We start from the raw sequence: 21,213 nt of genomic DNA on the forward strand, positions 1-21,213 counted from the left end.
GAGGCAGAAGTCAGGGATAGGCAGACAGGGCTGGGAAGGGATTGGTGAATACCTAGGCTGGAGTCCTGCTTCCTGAGATGTGAGCTGAGGAGACTTGGAGCTCATAGGGAGGTAAAGGAACAAGTTCAGGATGGTGCTCATCACCGGAAAGTGCAACTACAGATGAGAGGGTTGGAAGTTCAGTCCAGCCTGACTTCCAGGTGGGGGAAAAGGGGGCTGGAGATCAAGTTCAACCACATGGTCAATGATGTAATCAATTGTGCCTATATACCTCAACCTGGCAAAGGAGTCAAACATGGCAAGGGAGCAGAAGGTGGAATGAGGGGGGTCTGTGTGTGATTAGGATGTAATTGTTTAATTATTTCTCCCTGGTGCAGGGAGTTTCATTGTTGGCATTTACCTCTTATGGTGCCCGACATCATTCTAAACATTGTTACTCCATTTTCTGGGGGAAGGGAGCGACCCAGGAAAAACTGTGCCCCTGAGAACAGTGCCTGAGAGATGCTCAGAACCTGTGAACTCATTTAGCTCTTCAGCTAGCCATGCCTTAGCGATCATTTGTCAGTAAGGTACAGGGCTCAGAGACAAACAAATCAAATTCCTGTGCAGGAGACAGCCTCTGCTTGTCAGCAGAAAACAAAGAGCAGCTATGGTGGAGTGATGCCCTGTGGAGCAATTATCCTGGTCTGTGCAAAAAACGTTGAAGCAGAAGGAAGGCATGAGGTTCAAAACAAGGGCAGAGAGATGGGACTGGTCAATAGAGGGGGTCATGCGCTAACCTGTTTACCCATCAGTTCATTAAACAAACTGAGCAGCTGTATTTGCTAAGCACTGTGGAAACACATCTAAATGATAAGATAGAATATTTTCCTTCTAGGAAGTTAGAGGAGTTGAAAATGTATATAAATACACAGTGAATATATAAATATCCAGTGTGACAAATACAGTGTGTTTTAAGGTAGTGTTACAGGTTGTGTTTTTTCTTCTCCATCCTGTCCTCACAACAAAGAATCGAAAGTCAGAGACACAGCAGTGAAGCAGAGAGGAAATTTTCTCTGAACACCCTCCAAGGAAGGAGTGGGCCGGAATCGAGCCGACAAAGGCTTTGATCCATCTGGCAAAGGCTTATCTATTGCATTCTGGTTAGGAGGTGCCTCTTTGACACGGTGGGGGTATGTGATTTACAGTCTCCCAGTATAGTCCTCCCTCTCAGCGAGCATGACCTTTCCCATGCTAAGGTGTGATTTGGGCAGTTCTTAGTTCCCTTTGATTGCGCCCCCATTGGGATCCGGCTGGGGAGGAAGTTATCTCCCTGCAAAGCCTTTGTTGTCTTCACGTGGGACCCCTTACCTGGGCGGAGTTTGGGCTGCTTTTTTTTAAACCTTATATGGGGGCGCTTTCTCTTTGAACCTTATCTTCCCTCTTCTGGATACTCACGTCTATCTTTCTACCTAACAGTAGCACAGAAAAGGGAGATGTATTCTATTTGGAGAGGGGAAAGCGTCCAAGACGGGATGAATCCGAGCTGGTATTTCAGTACAGCACAGTTGGGTTTAGGACGTTGATTACAAGTTCATATATGGACGTCCCAAGCGAGTTATCAATTTTCTATAGGCCTGAGGAGACACCGCCAACTCTGGCCTCTGAACCATCTCTCCTCTCTCTGCATGAGGCAAGAACTATAATTTTTCCACCATTATGACCACTAGTTTGGTGTAAGTCATTGAAAGCTCAGGTTTGAGTATAAATAAATCTATTAACCTGGTGAGGAGGTAAATGATCAAAGAGCAGGATCCCACAAAGATCAATTCTTAGAAGCAGAAAAGGCCCATGGGTATGGGAGTTTGGCTTTAAACCTGTGCTTGGCCACTTAATTCGGGCAAATCACTTAACTTCTCTGGGATGCAATTTCTTATCTGTAGAATGAAGGTTTGGGACCAGATGCTGTCTAAAGGCCTATGGCCAGTATGCATGTTAGCTAACCCAATACTCATTCTGAAAGGTCAAGAGAATCCCAGAGATACAGGCTTAACCCACCAAGCCTAAACCAGCCACCTACCTCCATGTGAGCAAACATGCTCTGTGAGAAAAACAAGCCCTTACTTTTCTGAATCCTTGTTAGCTGGCAGAATGTTGCAGAAGGTTCTATCCTAATGAGAAGGGCCTGATAACCACAATTTTTGTGATAGTTCACTTGTTGGAGATGGTGAGACTTTGTAAAGCCTGTTCCTACATAGTTTGTGGCCACCTGGGAAATAGGAAATTTAAGATTCTATAAATCCAACATAATATTCACTTCTCCAGTTTCCATTTCTACAGATAAAAAATTGAAGGCCCCCAAACTGGCAAGTGTGTGAGTTGCTTAGCCTGCAGTCTATAAATGATTTATAAATAATAGTATTCAGTGTCACAGTGAATACCAAGTGGCTCCTGGGTAGGGAGAAGCAACTTGAGTTCAAGGCCCCAGGAGTGGAAGGGATGGTAGGGAGTGGGGAGTGGGGGATAGGACGGTGTGGGACCTGAAAGAGCTCAAGAACTGCAGGAGATCGCAGGGAGAAAGCATTCAGGACCTGAGGTCTCCTGGTGCTCAGTAAACATGGTCTCTTCTCATCGCTCCTTTCCTCTCCCTTCTTCCTCCTCATCCTGCCTGAGGCAGCCCAAAACTGAGTGAGGGACTAGGGTGCGGAGGCAAAGCAGGGCTGTCGGCCTTCGTGGAAGCAGCCCCAGGTGGGCAGCAGAAGTGGAAGGGCCCACGGTGAATGTGACCTGAGCGCCGTCATCTCGGGAAGCAGGGAGGGTTAAGAAACACCCTCATGCTCTGCGTTCTGGGAAATGGCTTTCTACAGAGAGCCACGCTTTCCTCTCTGACTTAGATAAGGCTCAGGGTACCCCCTTTGTTATCCTATACCAAGGCCAGACATAGATCTTCCAAATACCCATCCTTGGCCTCATAAATGCTCAGATGAACTGTTTCATCCTCACTGATCAATAGGAGCAAAATGCTGTTAATTGAACTTTGGATAAAATTCTGTCATTTCCTCAGGCTCCTGAACTTTGGCCCACCCTCAGCTTGAGCCAACATATAGCCCTTCCTTAAGGGTCCTTTTGTAAAAGAGGCTGGCCGCAGGGTTGAATGTTCTCTGAATTACTACATGATCATAGTCCCATTTCATCCCATTTGCCACAGGGTGTAAGTATATAGCTTTTTATACTCTGCTATAAAAAAAGCTCCTTTTTCCTAATCTGTTGGTATGCTTGCTGATCTGGTCAGTGTTTTTGCAATAGTCCCTCTCCCTCCTTGCAATAAAGTCTCTTATTAAGTCTGGACCTAATTTTTATTTGACAGGCTTTTGTGATTGACAGCTTCCAACAAGGCCCCCAGGGATCCCCACCTCTGGTATTCACTTGCTTGTATAATACCCAACCTGGGCCTAGTACTTTGCTTCTGTGAAAAGTGAAATAAAATGGAGTCATTTATGTCAAAGGGTTTTGTTACTGCCTCCTGACAATTTTAGATTGACAGTTCTAATGGGTAGAATATATGGCAAAAGCAATTGGATGTTGCTTCTGAGATTAGGGTGCAAAAGTCTCTGATTTCTGTCTTGCTTGCATTCTCTTTCTCTGGCTGTTCTTGGTTTGCTGGCTCTGATGAAACATACAAATGTTCTTGTGGGCTACGGAGACCTGTGAGGAAAAACAACAGGCAAGGAACAGATGGTGGCTTCTGGCTAACAGCCAGCGAGGTGCTGAGGTTCTCAGTCCAATAGGCTTCAAAAACTTAACCCTTGTCAACAGCCATGTCATCAGGGCAATTGTGACTGAGCTCGGAGGTGGATACTCCCAGCTGAGTCTTACAATGATGACAGAACTGTGCTTCTATGGACTGAATATTTGTATCCCCACCCCCCAGATTTATATGTTTAAACCCTAACCTCCAAGGTGATGGTATTAGGAGGTGGGGCCTTTGGGAAGTAATTAGGTCATGAGGGTGGAGCCTTTGTGGATGGAATTAGTGCCCTTATAAAAGAGACTCTGAAATGATCCTTCACCACTTCCTCCATATGAAGTTACATCAAAAGGACTGAAGTCTGTGAACCAGGAAGTGGATTCTTACCAGACATGAAATGTGCTTCCCAGTCTCCGGAACTACAAAAAATAAAGTTCAGTTGTTTATAACCTACGCAGTCTATGGTATGTTGTTATAGCAGCCAGAATGGTCTAAGACATGAATGATACCTGATGGCATCCTTGTAAGAGGCCCTAAGCCAGGTCCTCCCAGCTGAGCCTATACCTGGATTTCTAACCCACAAAGACTGATAGTAAATGTTATAAGCTACTCAATTTTGGGGTAGGAGGGATTAATTTGTTGCACAGTATAGATAACTAGTGCAAAGTTAAAGATGAGAGAACTCCATGAAAGTCTAGGACCTGGAGACACGAAGTCTGCCTCCTCTGGGTAGCCCTAGTCCCTGCAGTACTCAGCACGGAGGACTGAACACATACACAGACAAGGGCCAGAGCATGTATCACAATGCGACTCTGGTAACTGGTCCAGGAAGTTAAACCACAACCTTTTGTTAACCACAGCAGTTGTCCCAGAATGATCAGGTTGGCCCTTGACTGCCAGCTTCCTGACTTTTGGTCCCTACTTTCAACTCAGGACCCAGCATAAAAAGCCACACATGCTCCCCAATCAATTATATAAGATGGTCCACTTCTAATTATCTGGCCTCCAGCTTGTCCATGCCAACTAACTCCATTCAGATCAGAAGCTACTCCTATTTCTTTTCCCCCCTATAAAGCTTTTCTACTTCCAGTTTGCCTTTGAATCTCTACCAGTTGGCAGGTGATGGTGGCCGACTCCATCGTTATAGCAAGCTCTGAATAAATAGCCTCTCCTCTCTTTTGACTGGTCTTCTTTTATTTCCACGCACCCTCTCGCTCCATTCCCATGTGTTCCACTTCCTACTACTGGGTGCTTGTAGGGCTAAGCTGGTATAGATGTCCCTACAGAAACAGCAGGACCAGTAACCCAGGCAGCTAATAACCAGTTATCTACTCTTTTCTTCTCCACTCTGTATGGTCGCATGTGGGTTATCTTGTGATTAATTGCTTGTTGACTGAGTTTCATTTACCCAAATTGGGTCAGGTGGGAGGGCATTGGTACAATGAACTACAATTCCTCCTTTATCCTCATTCCAGTGCTCAAAAGAGGAACATGGGTTCAGAATCAAGTTATGGGATGCTCATTGACAGACAATCAGAGAAAGGTCTCAGTTATAACCAGGGTGGAAGAAGGATGGTCTCTATTCATAGCATGGGTTTCTGTTTTCTAGGAAATAGGCCAAAACAAGGAATATGAACTTCTCTAATTTTCCATCGAGGGGATAAGAAAGTCTGGATAAGGAAATGACTCCTCCTGGTGGTAAAATACATTTCATTTCAAATACCTTTGGCGGGAGAAACCAGCTGCAGCTCAGAGTGGAAAACTCACCCTTCCTCTACTGTTCCATCCTACTGACAATCCACTGCCCGAAGCTCCCTCTCCCCATTCCCTTACTTCCTAAGAAAAGGTAGAAAATGGCATATTTTTGAAGCATCAGACAACCAGCCTGTATTATATTGTTCAAAGATGGATCCGGGCAAGACAATTGAGTTTTTCATTATTCCTCTCCAACCCTATGTAGCTGTTCGGCAGTAAAGGTTGGCATAGCTCCTCACCAGAATCCAGTGAAAAAGTGGGAAAATAGGAACGGAGTGATGATCACCAGAGCTGGTCCACTAGGCGGAGGAAACAACTTCATTGCAGACTACAAAGTGATGAGGGTGTATCCAGAGAGTGATGGCCCCAGGGGAGGCACAGTGAGATGGATTCCCCTCCTTCCTGTTTCTCGCTTTCCGGAAGGTAATTAGAGACACGATTTGTGGAGGAGAAACATGGAGGGACCTGCCGCATGTGTTACGCCAGTGGGTGAATCTGACCTGAATCTTCTCATGGTTTGTTTGCCTTCCTTGTCTCATCTCCTGCCTCTCCTGGCTGGTGAATGAAACTTGGTGCCTGGACAGGGGTATCCTCTTCTTGATGGTGTTTCTAAAACAGAGGATGATTGTAAAGATAGAAAGAAACATGACTTGTGAGTATTTCCAGCACAGAACTCAGCATATGGATGATCCTCAGTAGATGGGAGTAGGCTCTGATGGAAAATGAAACATTGCTATTAGCTACAAACTTTTCTCCAGTAGTGCACTGGAAATATTAGTACAACTTCAGTGAAACATAGAAATATGTTTCTTGTCACTGGGTTGTTGAGAACACCTGCAGGGAGAGTAGCTCTCCCTTAAAAGCATCCTCTTTTCTCCTTGTTTGTGTCAGGGGCCTTTGCCTATGATCTACTCCTTATTCCTCCTTCATCAAAATCAACCTTTCTTTGCTGTTTCTTCAGAGCTCTGTTAACTCCAGGTATTTGTTATGTGTCAATGAAAAGGTAGTGATTAAAACTATACCATGAAATATTATTAAGTTTAAAAATGGATGTGTTTCAAAATATTCATTCAAATTTCTGAGTTTCTGTAGAATTGGTATTATTTCTCCTTCAAATATTTGGTGTAATTCATCAGTGTAGCCATTTGGACCTAGAGTTTTCTTTGTTGGAATGTTTTTTATCTATGAATTTATTGAATAGATATAGGGCTATTGAGATTAATTTTTTCTTCTTGAATTTTCATAGTGTGCCTTTCAAAGAATTTGTCCATTTCATCTAAGTTGTTGAATTTATTGGCATAAGGTTGTTTATAATGTTCCTATTCTTTTAATACTTGTAAAATCTGAAGTGATGTTGCTTCTCTCATTCCTGATATTGGCAGTTTTTGTCTTCTTTTTTTTTTTCTGATCAGTCTAGCTAGAGAATTATCAATTTTATTGATCATCTGAAATAACCAGCTTTCAATTTTATTGATTTTCCCTATTACTTTCCTGTTTTCTATTTCATTGATCTCTGCTTTTTATTATTTCCTTTTATTTTTTGCTTACTTTGAATTCAGTTTGATCTTTTTAAAAATATAATTTCTTAAAGTGAAAACTGAAGTCAGTGATTTGAGACTTTTATTTTTTTTCTAATGTAGATATTTTTGTTGTTAATATGCCTCTAGGTATTGCTTTAGCAGAATCTCATTAATTTCTGATATGTGATCTTTTTCTTTTCACTCAGTTTAAAATAATATCTAATTCCCCTTTTAATTTCTTCTTTGGTCCATTATTTAAAATTCACTGTTAAGTTTTCAAATATTTGGTGTTTTTCCAGATTGCTCATTGTTATTGATTTCCAGTTTAATTCTTATGGTTTAAGGATAAATCTGGTATGACTTGAATCCTTTTAAATATACTGAGACTTGACTTAATGCCCAGAATATGGTCTATAATGATAAATATTCTGTGTGCATTTGAAAAATAAATATTCCTTTATTGCATGGGGTATTCTAGAAATGTCAAATAGGTCAAATTGTTTGATTGTTGTTCAAATCTTCTTTATCTTTATTGATTTTCTGTCTACACGTTGAGATGGAGTATTGACAACTCTCACTAAGATTATGAATTTGTCTACTTCTTGCAGTTCTATCAGTTTTTGCTTAACATGTTTTATGGCTCTGTTATTTGGTATGTAAGCATTTAGGATTATTATGTCCTCCTGATAAAATACCTTTATAATTATGAAATGAACTTCTCTGTCTCTGGTAATACTCTGCTCTGAAATCTACTTCATATGATATGAATATAGCCAATTCAGATTTCTTTTGCTCAGTGTTAACACTATACATCTCTTTTACTTTTTATTTCTTTGTGTATTTACATTTAAAGTACAATTCTTGTAGGCAGGATATAACTGGGTCTTTCTTTTTTGAAAATCAAAACTGACAATTTCTGCTTTTTAATTTCAGTGTTTGATCATTTATATTTAGTGTGATTAGTGATCTGGTGAGATTTAAGTATGTCATCTTGCAAAGTGTTTTCCATTTGTTCCATCTGTTCTTCATTCCTTTTTTCTTCTTTATGTGTCTTCTTTTGGATTATTTTTTATGATTCCACATTTGATATACTTTGTAAATAGCTATAACTATTTTATAGTAATATTTTTATAGTTATATATATTTTATAGCTATAATTGTGTTACTTTAGTGGTTGTTTCAATATTTATTTATATTATATAAATTTAACTTATCAAGGTCTATCTTCAAGTGTATCATACTGTGATTTATAGAAGGAAATATACTGTTGGTCTTTATCCCCATTTCTGGCACAGAGCTCCTAAAATCCTTGGAATTTAGTAAGTGATGAGAGCAATAAAGGTGTCTTATGTTACACTTATTAGGTGACTTTTGGAAAGCCTTTAGGTCACCAGTTGTGTCAACCATGTAATTAGAGGGTTGGAACTTTGAGTCCCACCTCCCAAAAAAAGGGGCTGGAGATTGAATTAAGATACCAATGGCCAATGATTTTATCAATCACACATATGTAATGAAACCTCCATAAAAAAAAGCCCAAAAGGACAAGGTTTGGAGAGCTTCCAGGTTGGTGAACATGTAGATTTCAGAGAGAGTGATGTGCCTAGAGAGGGCATAGAAGCTCTGTGCCCTTTCACCATACCTTACCCTATGCATCTTTTCCCTCTGGCTGTTTCTGAGTTATATCCTTTTAAAATAAACTGGCAATCTAGTAAGTAAATGTTTCCCTGAGTCCTGTGAGCCACTCTAGCAAATTATTCAAACCCAAGGCGGGGCTAAGAGACCCTTCAGCCTACAGCCAGTCAGTCAGAAGTACAGTGATAAGCTGAGCTTGTGATGGGCATCTGAAGTGTGTGTTGGTGTGGGCAGTTTTATAGGACTGAGCCCTTAGCCTCTGGGGGATTTGATGCTATCTCTGGGGAGACAATGCTAGAATTGAGTTAAACTGTGGGACACCCAGCTGCTATTAGAGGTTGTTTGGTGGTATGAGGAAAACTCAAACACACACATTGAAATTGGTTCCAGAATCAGTGAAGTCATATTATACCACTTTACTTTGGTATAAGAACTTTATAATAATACACTGCCAATACATTCCTTTCTAGCCCAAATTATGAGAAAAAGCTAGGTATGCAAAGATATGGGGCAAAAACATCACAGGAATAGGAAATAGCAAGTGCAAATGTTCTGAAGCAGGAATGAGTTTCGTCTTTTTGAGGCCTAGAAGAAATCCCATGTGGTTAGAGAATGGTAAGCAGGTGAGAAAGTCTTAGCAGCTGAGGTCAGAGAGCTAGACAGTAGCAGATCTGTGGGCTGTATAAGGCCACAGTGAAGAGTTTAGATTTTATTCAAAATGTGAATGACCTATATAAATCTTTTGCCCATATTTTAACTAGAACAGGCATATCTTTATATTGATTTTTAAAACTCATGTTGTATTAAGAATATTAACATCTACATGTATATGTTGGAGATATTTTCCCCTTTTCTTCCTTTGTCTCTTACATTGTCTCTTTATAGTATTTTTAAAAATCCCTTTCCCTTTCCTTTCTATTTGCCTTTCAAAAATATTGGTAAATCTATTAATCTTTTATTGTATAGTTGCTGGCGTAAGAAAGTTCTTCTCCTTAAAATTATGAAAATATTTATCCAAATTTCCATCTTACTCATTACTTTCAAACATCATCCATTTCCAGTTGTTTAAAAAAATTATTAAGCCATGTGCAAGACAAGTATTTCTACTCTACCTCTGAACCTGTCTGGAAGGACCAAGGCTAGGAAATGGGTTAAGAATTGGATGATGTTATACCTTTTACTTAAACAATAAGGTATAGCAACATAAATTTAATGTCTTGCTGTGGCTATTTTGATGCTCATGGAATGGGGGAAAACCACAGCTGACTTATGTCTACAGAGGATAAACTTGATTTTAACCTTAGCAGTTGGTGAGACATGGGCCCCTTCTGGCTGCCCTCCTTTGTTCCCATCTGGGACCTGGCTTCCTGGAGCTCTCTGCCAAGGCGCAAGGATCCATGCCAGGGAAATCGCTCCCTCCTCCCAGAGCTCACATTTGAATCAAAGTAATCAGAGCCCAGTAAGGTCTAGGTTCTTCCTCTGTGAAGCAGGAGCCGGAGGACCTAAACCCAGCAGCTCCACAGTCAGGGGCTGTTCTGGGATCGGGGCCCTAGTTCCTGTCTGTGGACAGGTACAGAGCTCAGGGAAGGCTGGATGGATTTAAACTTTTTGCTTTTTCATGGCTGGTGCCAATACTTAGCCTCTCTATTCATAAATGTCCTGACCCTGAAGATAATCCTGTCTCAGTTTTTTTGAATCTCACCCTTGGGTGGATTTTGATCTTCTGGAAAATTTACACTAACCATATGGCTAAGGATAGACAAACTGTCTGGTCCATGAATTTGGAAAGCTGGACACGAGCAGCTGCCCAGACTCCACATTTCAGCCAGAATACTCCCATTAGCCCAGTGGTTTGAGCTTTCAAATTCCCAGCAGGTGGCAAAGCCCTAATGTTAATTGAATCCATGCTTTATATTTGAAGCATTTTAATTCTGAAGTCGCTTTTTCACACTTTCTCTTCTCCTCCTGTCTCAGGGAAAAAGTATCCACCTCCTTGCCAAGGTCAGCCCTTCTGTGCTCTTAACTTTACCTCTACCAGCCCTTTCCATTTATCCTACAAAAATGCCCCTCAAGCTGTTTTCTCCTTTAAAGTGTGTTTCTCAACAAAATCCCACCTCCCTCAAGCCTCCCTGAGTCCCTTGTATGTTCCTTTCTATCAATTGTCTCATCGGTAGTTTCTTACTGTTTACTCATTTTCACCATATCCCTCATAATTATGTAGGTTCCCTGAGGACGGGAACCATGTTTGCTCCATTCATCATTTTATCTTTGGAAATAAATGAAGACCAACCAAGTGAAAACAGAAAAGGTCGTTTATTCAGAACTTGGAAGGTAGTTAGCTGCCAACACCTGAATTTTGGCAGAGACTCAAAGGAAGGCAGAAAAGTGGAAAAAAGAGGAGGTTCCAGGTATGTCCTGATTGAAGGCTGTTAACATGGGGAAGCTGTAGGAGGGCTAAGTAGGAGCAAAATGTTGTATAAAATGTTAGGGGTACCTATTTGTCTTTCTCCAGTTGGTCTTAAGTTGAAAGTAAGGGCCTGTGGGTAAAACTGCAATATTTCCAGAACCTCTACCCTGACATTAGTGCATCTCCATATCAATAGATGATTACAAGGGTTGGGGGAGCGAGGGTATATCTGGACCAGAGAGGTTTGCTGGGGTCCTTTTTCACAGCCTGGTCATGAAAGACACTGGTGAGCAGAAGTGGAAGCAATGAACAGATTTTTCCCACTTTACTTTCTCCCTTTGATTGATTTCAGCTTCAAAGGTTATTTGTCCTTAGGCTGGGAATAGATTTTCCCCCTGGAGTTACAGGCCCCAAATAGAGAAGCTGTCAGTAGTTACTCAAGTCCTGATCATTAGAGGGGTTATTTGGCTTCCTGGATTGGTTGTTACAGATAGTAGTTTGAGCTCTTGGCCTTGTTACTGTAGAAGGTAGGTTGGCTTCCTGGGCTGGTTGTTAGAGGTCATGAGGCAGATTCCTATTTTTATATACAGTCTAATCATTGTTCATTTGTATGTTCAGTTCTTCAGCCCCCAGGACCAGCACAGTGTCTAGCACAGAGTAATAACTCAATAGTTATTTATGAATTAATTAATATATGAATGTCAACTCAGAACTTGACATTGTCCCACTGAGGCACAGTTCTTTTCTTTCTCTTCTACCCCTACCTTCTGTTTCCATGTTTTCACAAGTTCCATATCCTCTGTGACCTCCTAACCATAGCTAGGCTAGAGACTCTCCACAAGCTTTTCGTTTTCCTCTCTACATTTTTCTTGGAAAACTGCACAACTTATAATATTTCCACACCTCCAAAAAACACTTCCAGAAAAGTGATTCTAAAGTTCTTTTCTCTAGCCTTGGCCTCTCCCATGCAGCCCAAGTCCATTGTTTGATGGCATCTCTGTGCTGACATCCCACCAGCATCTCTAAGCCTATCAGCCCCTCCTCCTTAGGAAGTCCTTTCTCTTACTCCAGAGTTCTCTGTTTGGGTCATTTGTGGCAAGAGCACTTCTAGAAGTGGCTTCTGATTTTGTGGACACAGGTAAGAGGCCTTACAGAGGAAAGTTACTCACAAAGGAATCTTAAAGCAAGGGAACATAAATGTTTTTGTTTTCCACCTGCTACCCAGGACTTCCCAGCATTCTCAGGGGAAGGACTTGAATAGGGTTTGATGTTCCCATAGTGAAAAAGTGACTGGGTTGCATACAATAGAAGGAATGCCTCTGCTATCTGCCTATCTCCCCAACATTTCATCTGATACCTATTTTGTGTCATTTATACAAAAATATGGTCCAAAGTTCTATAGGTTCTACCTTCCTAATAGTTCCTGAATCTGCCCCTTCCTGATGCACTCTTTTTCCTGTCGCCTGACTTAATGCCTCCCAGAACATTAGTCACAATTAGGTTCCTTTCACCTGCGTTTCTCATTTCATTCCCCTTCTGCAAATCCATCCTGCACTTTGTCCTCAGCCTCTTCATCTTCAGTTTTCCCCTCCTTTAATCTACTCTTTACACAATGATATCTTTTTAAAACTCTGTAGCTGCTGCTTATAGGAGGTAGAATGAATAACTGGGACTCCACTAAAATGTTTATTTCTAAGTGTTCCTTTGCCAAAAGAGTGTGAAGGAAACCACCAGTGAACGAGAGATTTCACCAGGTATTTAGGAGAGGGCAAGCTTAGGAAAGCACGCCAGAGGGAACAGGGGTGGCCACAGGCAGTGAAGGAGGCAGATGTAGTGAAGAAGGATCTTGTAGGCAGAACCTCTGAGAGGCTCTGGGCTTGGGGTTGGCAGATGTAGGGGGCAGAGAAAGAAAGTATATACATGCTTGCTCCCATTTCCTTTGCCCAAATCTAGAGCTCGGCAACTCGACTTTAACCCCTGAGGTGGGGGAAACTTTGAAGAGATCATCTAAAAAGCTAAGTTCTAGTGCTGAAGTTTTCCATGTGGTAAAATAGAGGGTATGGGCACCCCAGAAAGAACCATCCTTATTCTAGTGTTTGAGGTGTCTGTGCTCCAGGATAGCTTCTGCCAACGCAGTCTTGAGACACTGCGCATTACAAATGGACAGTGGCAGAAGTATATAAAAATAGAATTCTAACCCATTCTCTGCAGTAGTCAGCCAAGAAAGCCAGCCTACTATTTTTAAGTCAGGCTTACAGGAAGTTAGACCACCATCTCTAGCAACCAACCCAGGAAACCTACTTATCTGCCCCAAATAGCAAGGACTTGATTAATAACTGATAGCTTATTTTCATCCCTGCTTCCAACTGAGGATCAATTAGAGAAAGCCAAATATGCACCTCTAACAATTACATAGGATGCCCGGCTGCTAGTTAGCACACCTACAACTTCCGCAGACCAACTGCCTCAATCAGGGCACACCTGAAGCTTTCCCCCTATTCTGCCTGCCCTTGAGTCTCTGCCAAAATGCCAGCGATGGTGGCTGACTCTCTTGTTACAGCAAGCTCTGAATAAATAGCCTGTGCATGTTCTCATTGGTTGGTCTTCCTCAGTTTCCATACTCCAAAGCAAACTCTTCTGGTCAATAAACCTTCCCCATACACCCAGAATTCCCCATCAACTTTGGTAGTTGGAGGAGAGAAAAACCCCAGATATAACCACGGAGGACAGCCTCATCAGCTACCTAAGAAAAATCAACGCAACCCCACCCTCATTTTCAAATGTGGACAGCCAGCCAAGGTCACCGGCAGCGTGCAGGAAAAGATCAAGATGAAGAGAGCAGAGTGACCTTGGAGGAAACAGATCAGAGACTAGAAACTGGCTTTTAAAAAATTCTAATTAGAATTTCCGTGAGATTTGAGAAAATATTACATCCCTAAAACCAAAAAGAGCAGGCTGTGAAGAACAATGGAATAAAAAAAAAAGTCTCTGGAAAAGTAAAGGTAGATTGCCAAAATTAAAGATTAGAAGATTAAGTTGAGAAACTCTAAGAATAGAGAGTAGAAAATAGTCTGAATGTGTGGCAGGAAAGATAAGCCACCTTTTGTAACTTTTTCATAGCTGAATCCAGGAATGGTTAGAAGTGAGTGCCTTTAGGAAGGACCCTGGGGCTGAGGGGCTGCCTGGCTGCCTCTGTTGATAGGTTTTAGAGACTCTCTGACCTTTGTGTTTTAGTTGTGTGCATGGATCACTCTGATTAAAACAATTTATCTGCAGATCTGACTGTCCCACTCTACTATTTAAACCCATAGCTCCTCCCAACCAGATTCAGGGAGACAGCTCAGTCGTTTTGCTGACCATAACCTGCCATGAGCTAGCCTCCTCTCCCTCCACTCCCCACCTCTGCTCCAGCCCCTCTCAACCACTTACCAGGATGTTCTGTGTAACCCTTAGGAGTCAGATGGTGGGGTTAGACTTACCTGCTTTCAAACTTACATACACTTCGGTCCTAATTTGGAAAATGGGGGTACAAGAGTCCCTCTCAAGGCATTTATGAGGATCAGATGAGCTAATGTGTCTGGAGTTTAGCAGAGCCCCAGACACAAAGTGATTGGTAAACAGTGACAGTTATTAGGGCTCCCAGAACTAGTCTTATTTTGTCTGTCTCGATTTTAGCCCTACTTGACTACTTTCTAATACTTATACCTAAATATACTTCTAAAAAGTCATTACACTCTCAGTTTTATTACCAAGCACACTGGCTGAGACACTGAAGTCCTGAATTCTTAGGAAATTTTATCTATATCATATATATTTTTGAAGCTACAATTTATTGATTGATTATGAGCAATTAAAAGTTCTGTTTCATATAGTTCATGCCTTAGGGACTTGGCTGGGTTTTGTCTAGCATTTTCTTTCTGTTCTTAACAAAGGGACCCCTTCACCAAGGCTCCAGCCTCACTCTGTTGATGCTGGGGTTCTTGTTCACAGTGCTGAAGAATGAACTTTGGAACAGTCAAGGTAGGAGAGCAAGGCAGAGGCTTTTATTTAGAGAGAAAGCAAAGAGACAGAGCTCCTGGCTCAAGCCAGGAGGGGACAAGGGAGTCCCCGGGTGGTGGGTTGTCTAGGGATTTAATAGACAATTGAGAGACAAAGGGCTCCGTATGTACGCCTGCTAAGTGGTCTCAAATACCTTTGAAGAAACATTAAGTTTCTTATTAGTCTTCCTGGTTATTTACAAGAATTTTACTGCCCTAATTTCCTCCCAGGACAGCAGCTTCCTGGTCTGGGTGCATATCATTCAAGACTGCCTGCTTGGGCTGAGTTATTGTCTTACTTTTTAACTAATTGGGTTTCAAGATGGAATCCTTCCTGTTTTTTCACTATGCTGTTTTGGGCTTGTAGTAGTTTTGGGCTTGCTTGCTGCATTGCCCAAGTTGCAACAAATCATTTGTTTAGGGCTGGAGTCAAAAAAGCAGCACTTGAGTAGAGTCAGAAAAATAAGCTGGGCCCCCAGCAGGCCAAAGCCAATCTCACAATGGTTATTTTGCTTTGTCTTTTTCCAGAGGCCCTCACCCTCTCTGCCTAAGCCCATGGTCCCTGTCTATGAGGTCTTCCCCGGGGTCCATCCCTGGCCCATCCACTGTTCTTGCAGACTTGCAGCGCCATGCTTTGTCACCACTGCAGCTGTCTGTCTCCACACTGGTGCCTTTTCCTACTCCAGACTTCCTGGGGGGAAGGACTCTCTTCATTGGTTTTAGAACTCAAGTGCCCTTCCTGTAACAAAGTTGGCGCACTAACGGGCATCATTCAAGGAGCCCATGGGAGGACTGGAGGTGGAGTTCAATCCATGAACAGGGCTTGCTGGTGTCTGGCAAGAATGAGGGATAGAAAAGCCAACTAACTTGGGAGGAGACCTATTAGAAACCTTTTGTTGAAGAAAAGGTTGTGGGTAGGCATCATATATGCTGGGAAGATGCTGGGCTTCAGGCTCTGGAAAGGTATGAGTTAGGGGGTCACCTGCCAGTGTCCTTACAGCAGGGACATGTCCTCTCAGAGTGTCCTCGGAGCCAGATGTGACTCTTCTGTCTTGTTCTTTAGGACATGGCACTGCCTGAGAAGCACAGATTATATCCCAACAAACAATGGCTCTGGCTTTTTCCTTTTTCTAAGTTAAATTATCTGATAAATAGTGACAGTTATTATAATACTCCAACTAGCTCATTCCTCTCAATATAGAGGGAATCCGAGTCTCAAAATAAAGGTGGAAGGATTTTTCAAAAGTCATATAGAAAGTGATAAAGTCGGATTAGAATTTGGGCCTCCAAAATTCCAGACCAGTGTGTTATGGTTCTGGGGTTAAAAGGAAGAAGGAAAGCCGGAAGTAGTTGAGGTAGCTGCCTCAATCTTGGTATCCAAAATAGAGCCGATGGTCTGTGTGGCCCCATTCTCACCCTGGCTTCGGGTCTTTTGTACAGTGTATCACTTATTGAATAAAAAAAAGGAGGGAGAGTATTCCTTTATATTGAAATACTGAAAGTATTCCCATCAGGGGGGTGTTTTGAGGATATAAAGAGAGGGCCTGACATGAGTTTAGTTCATCATCGTTATGAAAGTAACAACCAGCTTTGAGATGTCATGCAGCAGGAATACTGGCTCCGTTGTGCAGCTTAACCCCGACTGTAGAGCTAGGACAGAGTGGGACATGCAGAGAAGAAAGGCCAACTACTGCTTTATTGGAGGCACCACTGTGGGACAGGATGCCAGGCTGTCACCATCAGCTCTGCCAGGGCAGGGGTGGGTGTGCACTGGATGAGAAGGGCCTGCGGCCCCACGTCAGAGCCCCACCGTCCTTAAAGGCAGGAGTAGGGGAGGTCACCTTGGCACTCCCAGCCTGTGGCTGCCTTCCAGGCAGGGAGTGACAGAGCAGAGCAGTGGAGTGGGGAATAAAACCAAATGTCAAGGCTCAGACACCAGCTGCTGCAGCCTCAGTGTCCCATAAACCCCCAGCCTGGATGGCTGTGTTCAAGGAAGGGCCTGAGAAGGGCTGCTATGGCTTGGCCGGGCTGAAGCTGGAGGAACCACGGGAGCTGGAGTGCAAGGGGCTTGAGGGGCTCTCAGGAAAGGAATGACAGGAACAGAGAGAAGGCCATGAGCGTGTAGGGGACTTCCCAGGATGCACCAGAGCTGGCAAAGAGGCAGGCTACAGCCACGTTGGGGTTGCCCTGGGCAGGCTCAAACCACTTCTGCAGACACCGCCCACTGCTCCTGCGCTCAGGGCTTGCCTTGAAGGAGCCGCTCCAGATCTTCTCACACAGGTCAGCTGGGGTGGGGAAGTAATAGGGGAAAGGGTGGCAGAGGGCCCTCGCGGGGCAGCGATTCTTCCCTGCGGGAGATGGAGGCACAGACAACTTACTTACCTTGACTCCCACCTTCACATTCCCAGTATTTGCCCTGGGGGACCAGAGGGGCTTGCACTTGCCCCCAGGTGGGGGGCCTCCACCTCCTTGTCAGGCACCACTTACCCCGACTCCAGTCCCAGCCGCCATGCCAGTTGGATTTGCAAGTGTAAGATGTGCGGCAGTCGGCCCACCACTGCTCACAGTCCTCCCGGCACAGCGGCACATCCCGAATTCGCTCTCCTGGCCCATTTTCCACCTGAGAACAGGCATGGCAGGAGATAACTACTAATGGCAGCAATCTGAAGACTATCAATAGCTACAGTGGTACTTGTGCCAGGAACCACCTGCAGATATTCTCTTATGAAGTCTCTAAGTATTATTTTGCAAACGAGAACAACCAGGCTAAGAGGTTAAATCATTTAGCCCAGGCTGCACAGCTTCTGTTCCTACATACAGAAGATGGGATTCAAACGGTCCCTCATCCCGCTGTTCCCATGTGACCAGTCGCCCCAGTGCCATCCCCCAGGGCCTGAGGAGGCTTCCTACCCTTCCCTTTCCCCAGCAGCCGCCTCTGACTCTGCTCTTGTTCCTGGGGGGACAGCATCTCCTGTTGCTCCTGGCATCCTGGAGCTCAGGCCCTTAGGAGCAGGGCTCTGCAAGGACCTGCCTCCCCAGCCCAGGCCTCCCACCTGCCGGATCCAAGGTCCCAGGTTCGGGGAGCACTCGTAGAAGCAGATGGCCTGGAGGAAGTGCTGCTGACAGCCGGGCATCATCAATCCACAGTGAACCAAGCTGAAGTTGTAGAGCAGGGACACATCCAGGTGGGCCTCCCAGCTCGTGTTGGCCGTGCAGCAGGCATTGTCCTTCCAGGGGATGCACTGCAGGTGGAGGAAGAGGCCAAAGGCAGCCGGTGGGGGTGGGTAAGGGGCAGGGATCTGACGAGTGCTCGGGGAGGAAGGTGACCATGCCCCCTAGAAGACCTGGCTAAGTGGGGTGGTTTGGGGCCAGCAGCCCCCTGAATAGAAGGGGTGCCGATAATTTGTCAGTATTCACACACCAAGGACACCTACAACTGACCTCGTTGCCACAGGCTGCTGAAGGTCCCTTGAAACAGGACCTCTAGGGTCTCAGCTCCTGCGGGGCAGCCGAGGAGCCCATGGCACCCAGAGGAATGTGGGGCTGCACTGGGAGGGAGGCCCCGTAGCTGAGAAGGGCTCACAGGTACATGCCAGCTCTGCCCTCCTCCCATGTCCCTATCAGTCGCCTTTGGGAGCTTGGAGAGGGGTCAGTTAAGTCATATGTCTCCCCAGGGCCTGGGTCGGAAGGCTAGAGAAGGAGGACCTTGTCTGACTGACTCTATGCTGAACCAACATGGGCCCCCAGGAGGACCATCTGCCCCTGCTCGCCGAGTGGCTGGGCAGCTGAGAGATGGGAACTCTGAATCACTCGGCAGGCAGGGTCCTAAAAGCCTGTAGTGTCCCTCCAGTGGCCTTTGTCCAAATCCCAACCTAAGGAACAGACTGGTCAGTGTTGATGGGGGTTCAGGAACCATGTTGGCATTTACGTCCTCCCCTGACTCGCCAAGGCAGCCCCCCTCCATCCCTTGGGCCAGGCCTGGCCTCTGTACCTCCTCGTAAAGCTTGTCTTCTGGGCCAGGCTCTGGCTTGTGGTGCTTGGCATCCATGCAGACATTAAGCTGCCTGTCCCCAGCCCAGATGGGCGTGACCGTCCACAGCCCCAGCAGGAGCAGCCAACACGAGTCCATGGCCTGCTGCGGAGAGGGGACCACGTGATGGTGTGGTAGAGAGAGCATGCTGCTCCGTTCCCTCCGTTCTCCCAGAGGGTGGGCATGGGCTCTGAGGCTCCCTCAAGTGACCGTGACATGCTGGCTGCCCCAGGACCCCTACCTCAGGCAGTCGTGAAATGTCAGGGCAGGGGGGCATGAACCTTCTCAGTCTGGCTCCCACCCCCAAGGACTGTACATGCAGAACTAACCCAGGGAAGGGAAGAGACCAGCCCCAAGGCGAGGGTTGGGAGGAAAAAGGTTCCAGCCCTCCCCGAGGGGACTTTTCCTGGCCTGTCTCCTGTCAGGGCAGCCTTCCTAATTCAGTGACCTATGGGCTGAGAATTTAGAGCTTTGACCCTGGGTGAGTAACTGAACAAATGCTTAGTAACCAGGTTGTGCATGAGGCAGAGGGCACGGTGGGACTGGGCAGCATAACAAATGCACCTCGTGGGGTGCCAACCCTGACTCCACCCCTTTGAGGGGTCCCGCAGGGCCCACAGCTCCCCAAGCAGCCCTCCCCAGGTCCCTGTAGCCAGAATCCTTTCCCCAGCTCAGTAGTGCTGCCTCCAGCAGCCTCGGCCCATCTCAGATTCAGGTGAAGGGGAGGGCAGGGCCCGAGTCGGATGGGAGAGCCTTCCACCTCAAAGCCCAATCCCCATTCCATGAAGGGGGAGGCCGACTGCCCCCTCACTGTTTGTTGAGACGGTGTTTCCAGCTCTGTTCTGGGGAGCGCTGGTAACAGGAGTGGAAAGAGAGACCAAAACACAGAGAAAACAAGAAGCAAAAGAGCATGCTGTCTCAAATGCCCAGCACCTTAGGAACGAGGCGTCCCTCGGCCTTCACCCACCCCGGAGCCCAGCCACGCAGGAGCGGGCCGTGTACCCATCACGGGGGGAACAGAGCCGCCAGCCTGGCCCAGGTGCAGAGCTTTAAGCTTGCTGGGGCTGGGGACCCGGCTCCCCCTTCCAAGCCCCAGCGTGTTCTGAAGTCTACCTCCAGGCTGGTCTCTCTCCAGGGCACCAGCTTCGAGCACACAGGCGTGGTCGTGGAGTGTTCCGACAGAATCAGGTGAGTCAGGTGAGAAGTGGAAAGGTGCTGCTCCTTCTGGCATTTTCTTCACACTCACTTTTAAAGCAGGAGCTGCTCCCTCCCACCTCCAGAGATTGTGAGGCTGTGGAGACCTCTCCCATCCGCCCGTTTATTACCCACTCCACTTCCTAGGCCAGCTGCAGGTGCGGAATGCCAGCTGGCCCCAGTTAAACAGCATCCATCTTGCCCAAGTGCAGGGGCCTCCTGCGCGCACAGCCAGGAGGGTTTCGCTTTCTCAGGGAAGCAGAGACCCCCTGGGTGGGTAGGAGCCTGTCTCCTCAGCCAGGGACTTGCTAGCTGGATGACCTTGAGAAGATGAATTCTCGCAGTCTCCCTACCTGTATTAAGGGCTGTTATAAAGGGATTGTTGGGAAAAGAAACGAAAGAAAAGTTCAGGGAAAGAACTTGGCATTGTGCCTGACATTGAGTAAGTCTTCACAGTTTTAATTCTTACCCTTGATCTCACGAAGCCTCTCTCTCCCCTCCCTGTTCCACAGCTCTGCCTGCCCCATCGTTAGCTCAGATACTTGGGATGGGCCACCCGGTGGCTTGAGTGACAGTGATCTCTGGCAGCCCACAGGGGCTGGGTTTCCTGCAGAAGACCAGACCCCGCAGCACAGCGATGCCAAGATAAAGTGGGGCCTTGGGGGTGCAGGAATTTCAATGTAAGACTGAAGCCAAAACAAACAAAACCAGAAAGTCCCTCCACAACCCAGCAAACAGCCTCCCCTAGCATACAGGGACCGCTGTCCTGTGAAAGCCTACAAGCGTCCTGAGCAGTCATAATGCTCCCAGCGAAGGAGAGGCTGGGATGAGACTCTCAGGTGAGCCCCAAAGGTGCGGGAACGCTGGAAAAGGAGCCCATTTCCTTGCCTCTTGATTGTAATAAGTTCCTT

General features: G+C 45.5%; 1 protein-coding gene across 1 annotated transcript; it reads right to left on the bottom strand.

Annotated features, from left to right (window-relative positions):
* Positions 1 to 16,765: 16,765 nt before the first annotated feature.
* On the bottom strand, positions 16,766 to 19,206 carry IZUMO1R (IZUMO1 receptor, JUNO). Its single transcript, XM_017678269.3, has 4 exons — positions 19,070 to 19,206; positions 18,132 to 18,320; positions 17,566 to 17,698; positions 16,766 to 17,426 (listed from the first exon to the last, which is right to left on the bottom strand). Exons 1-4 carry the CDS (start codon positions 19,124 to 19,126, stop codon positions 17,158 to 17,160), a joined length of 648 nt encoding a protein of 215 aa, XP_017533758.2. The 5' UTR covers positions 19,127 to 19,206; the 3' UTR covers positions 16,766 to 17,157.
* Between the last annotated feature and the right edge of the window lie 2,007 nt (positions 19,207 to 21,213).

This window comes from Manis javanica, chromosome 11 (genome assembly GCF_040802235.1).
Source record: "Manis javanica isolate MJ-LG chromosome 11, MJ_LKY, whole genome shotgun sequence".
Taxonomy (NCBI): Eukaryota; Metazoa; Chordata; class Mammalia; order Pholidota; family Manidae; genus Manis; species Manis javanica.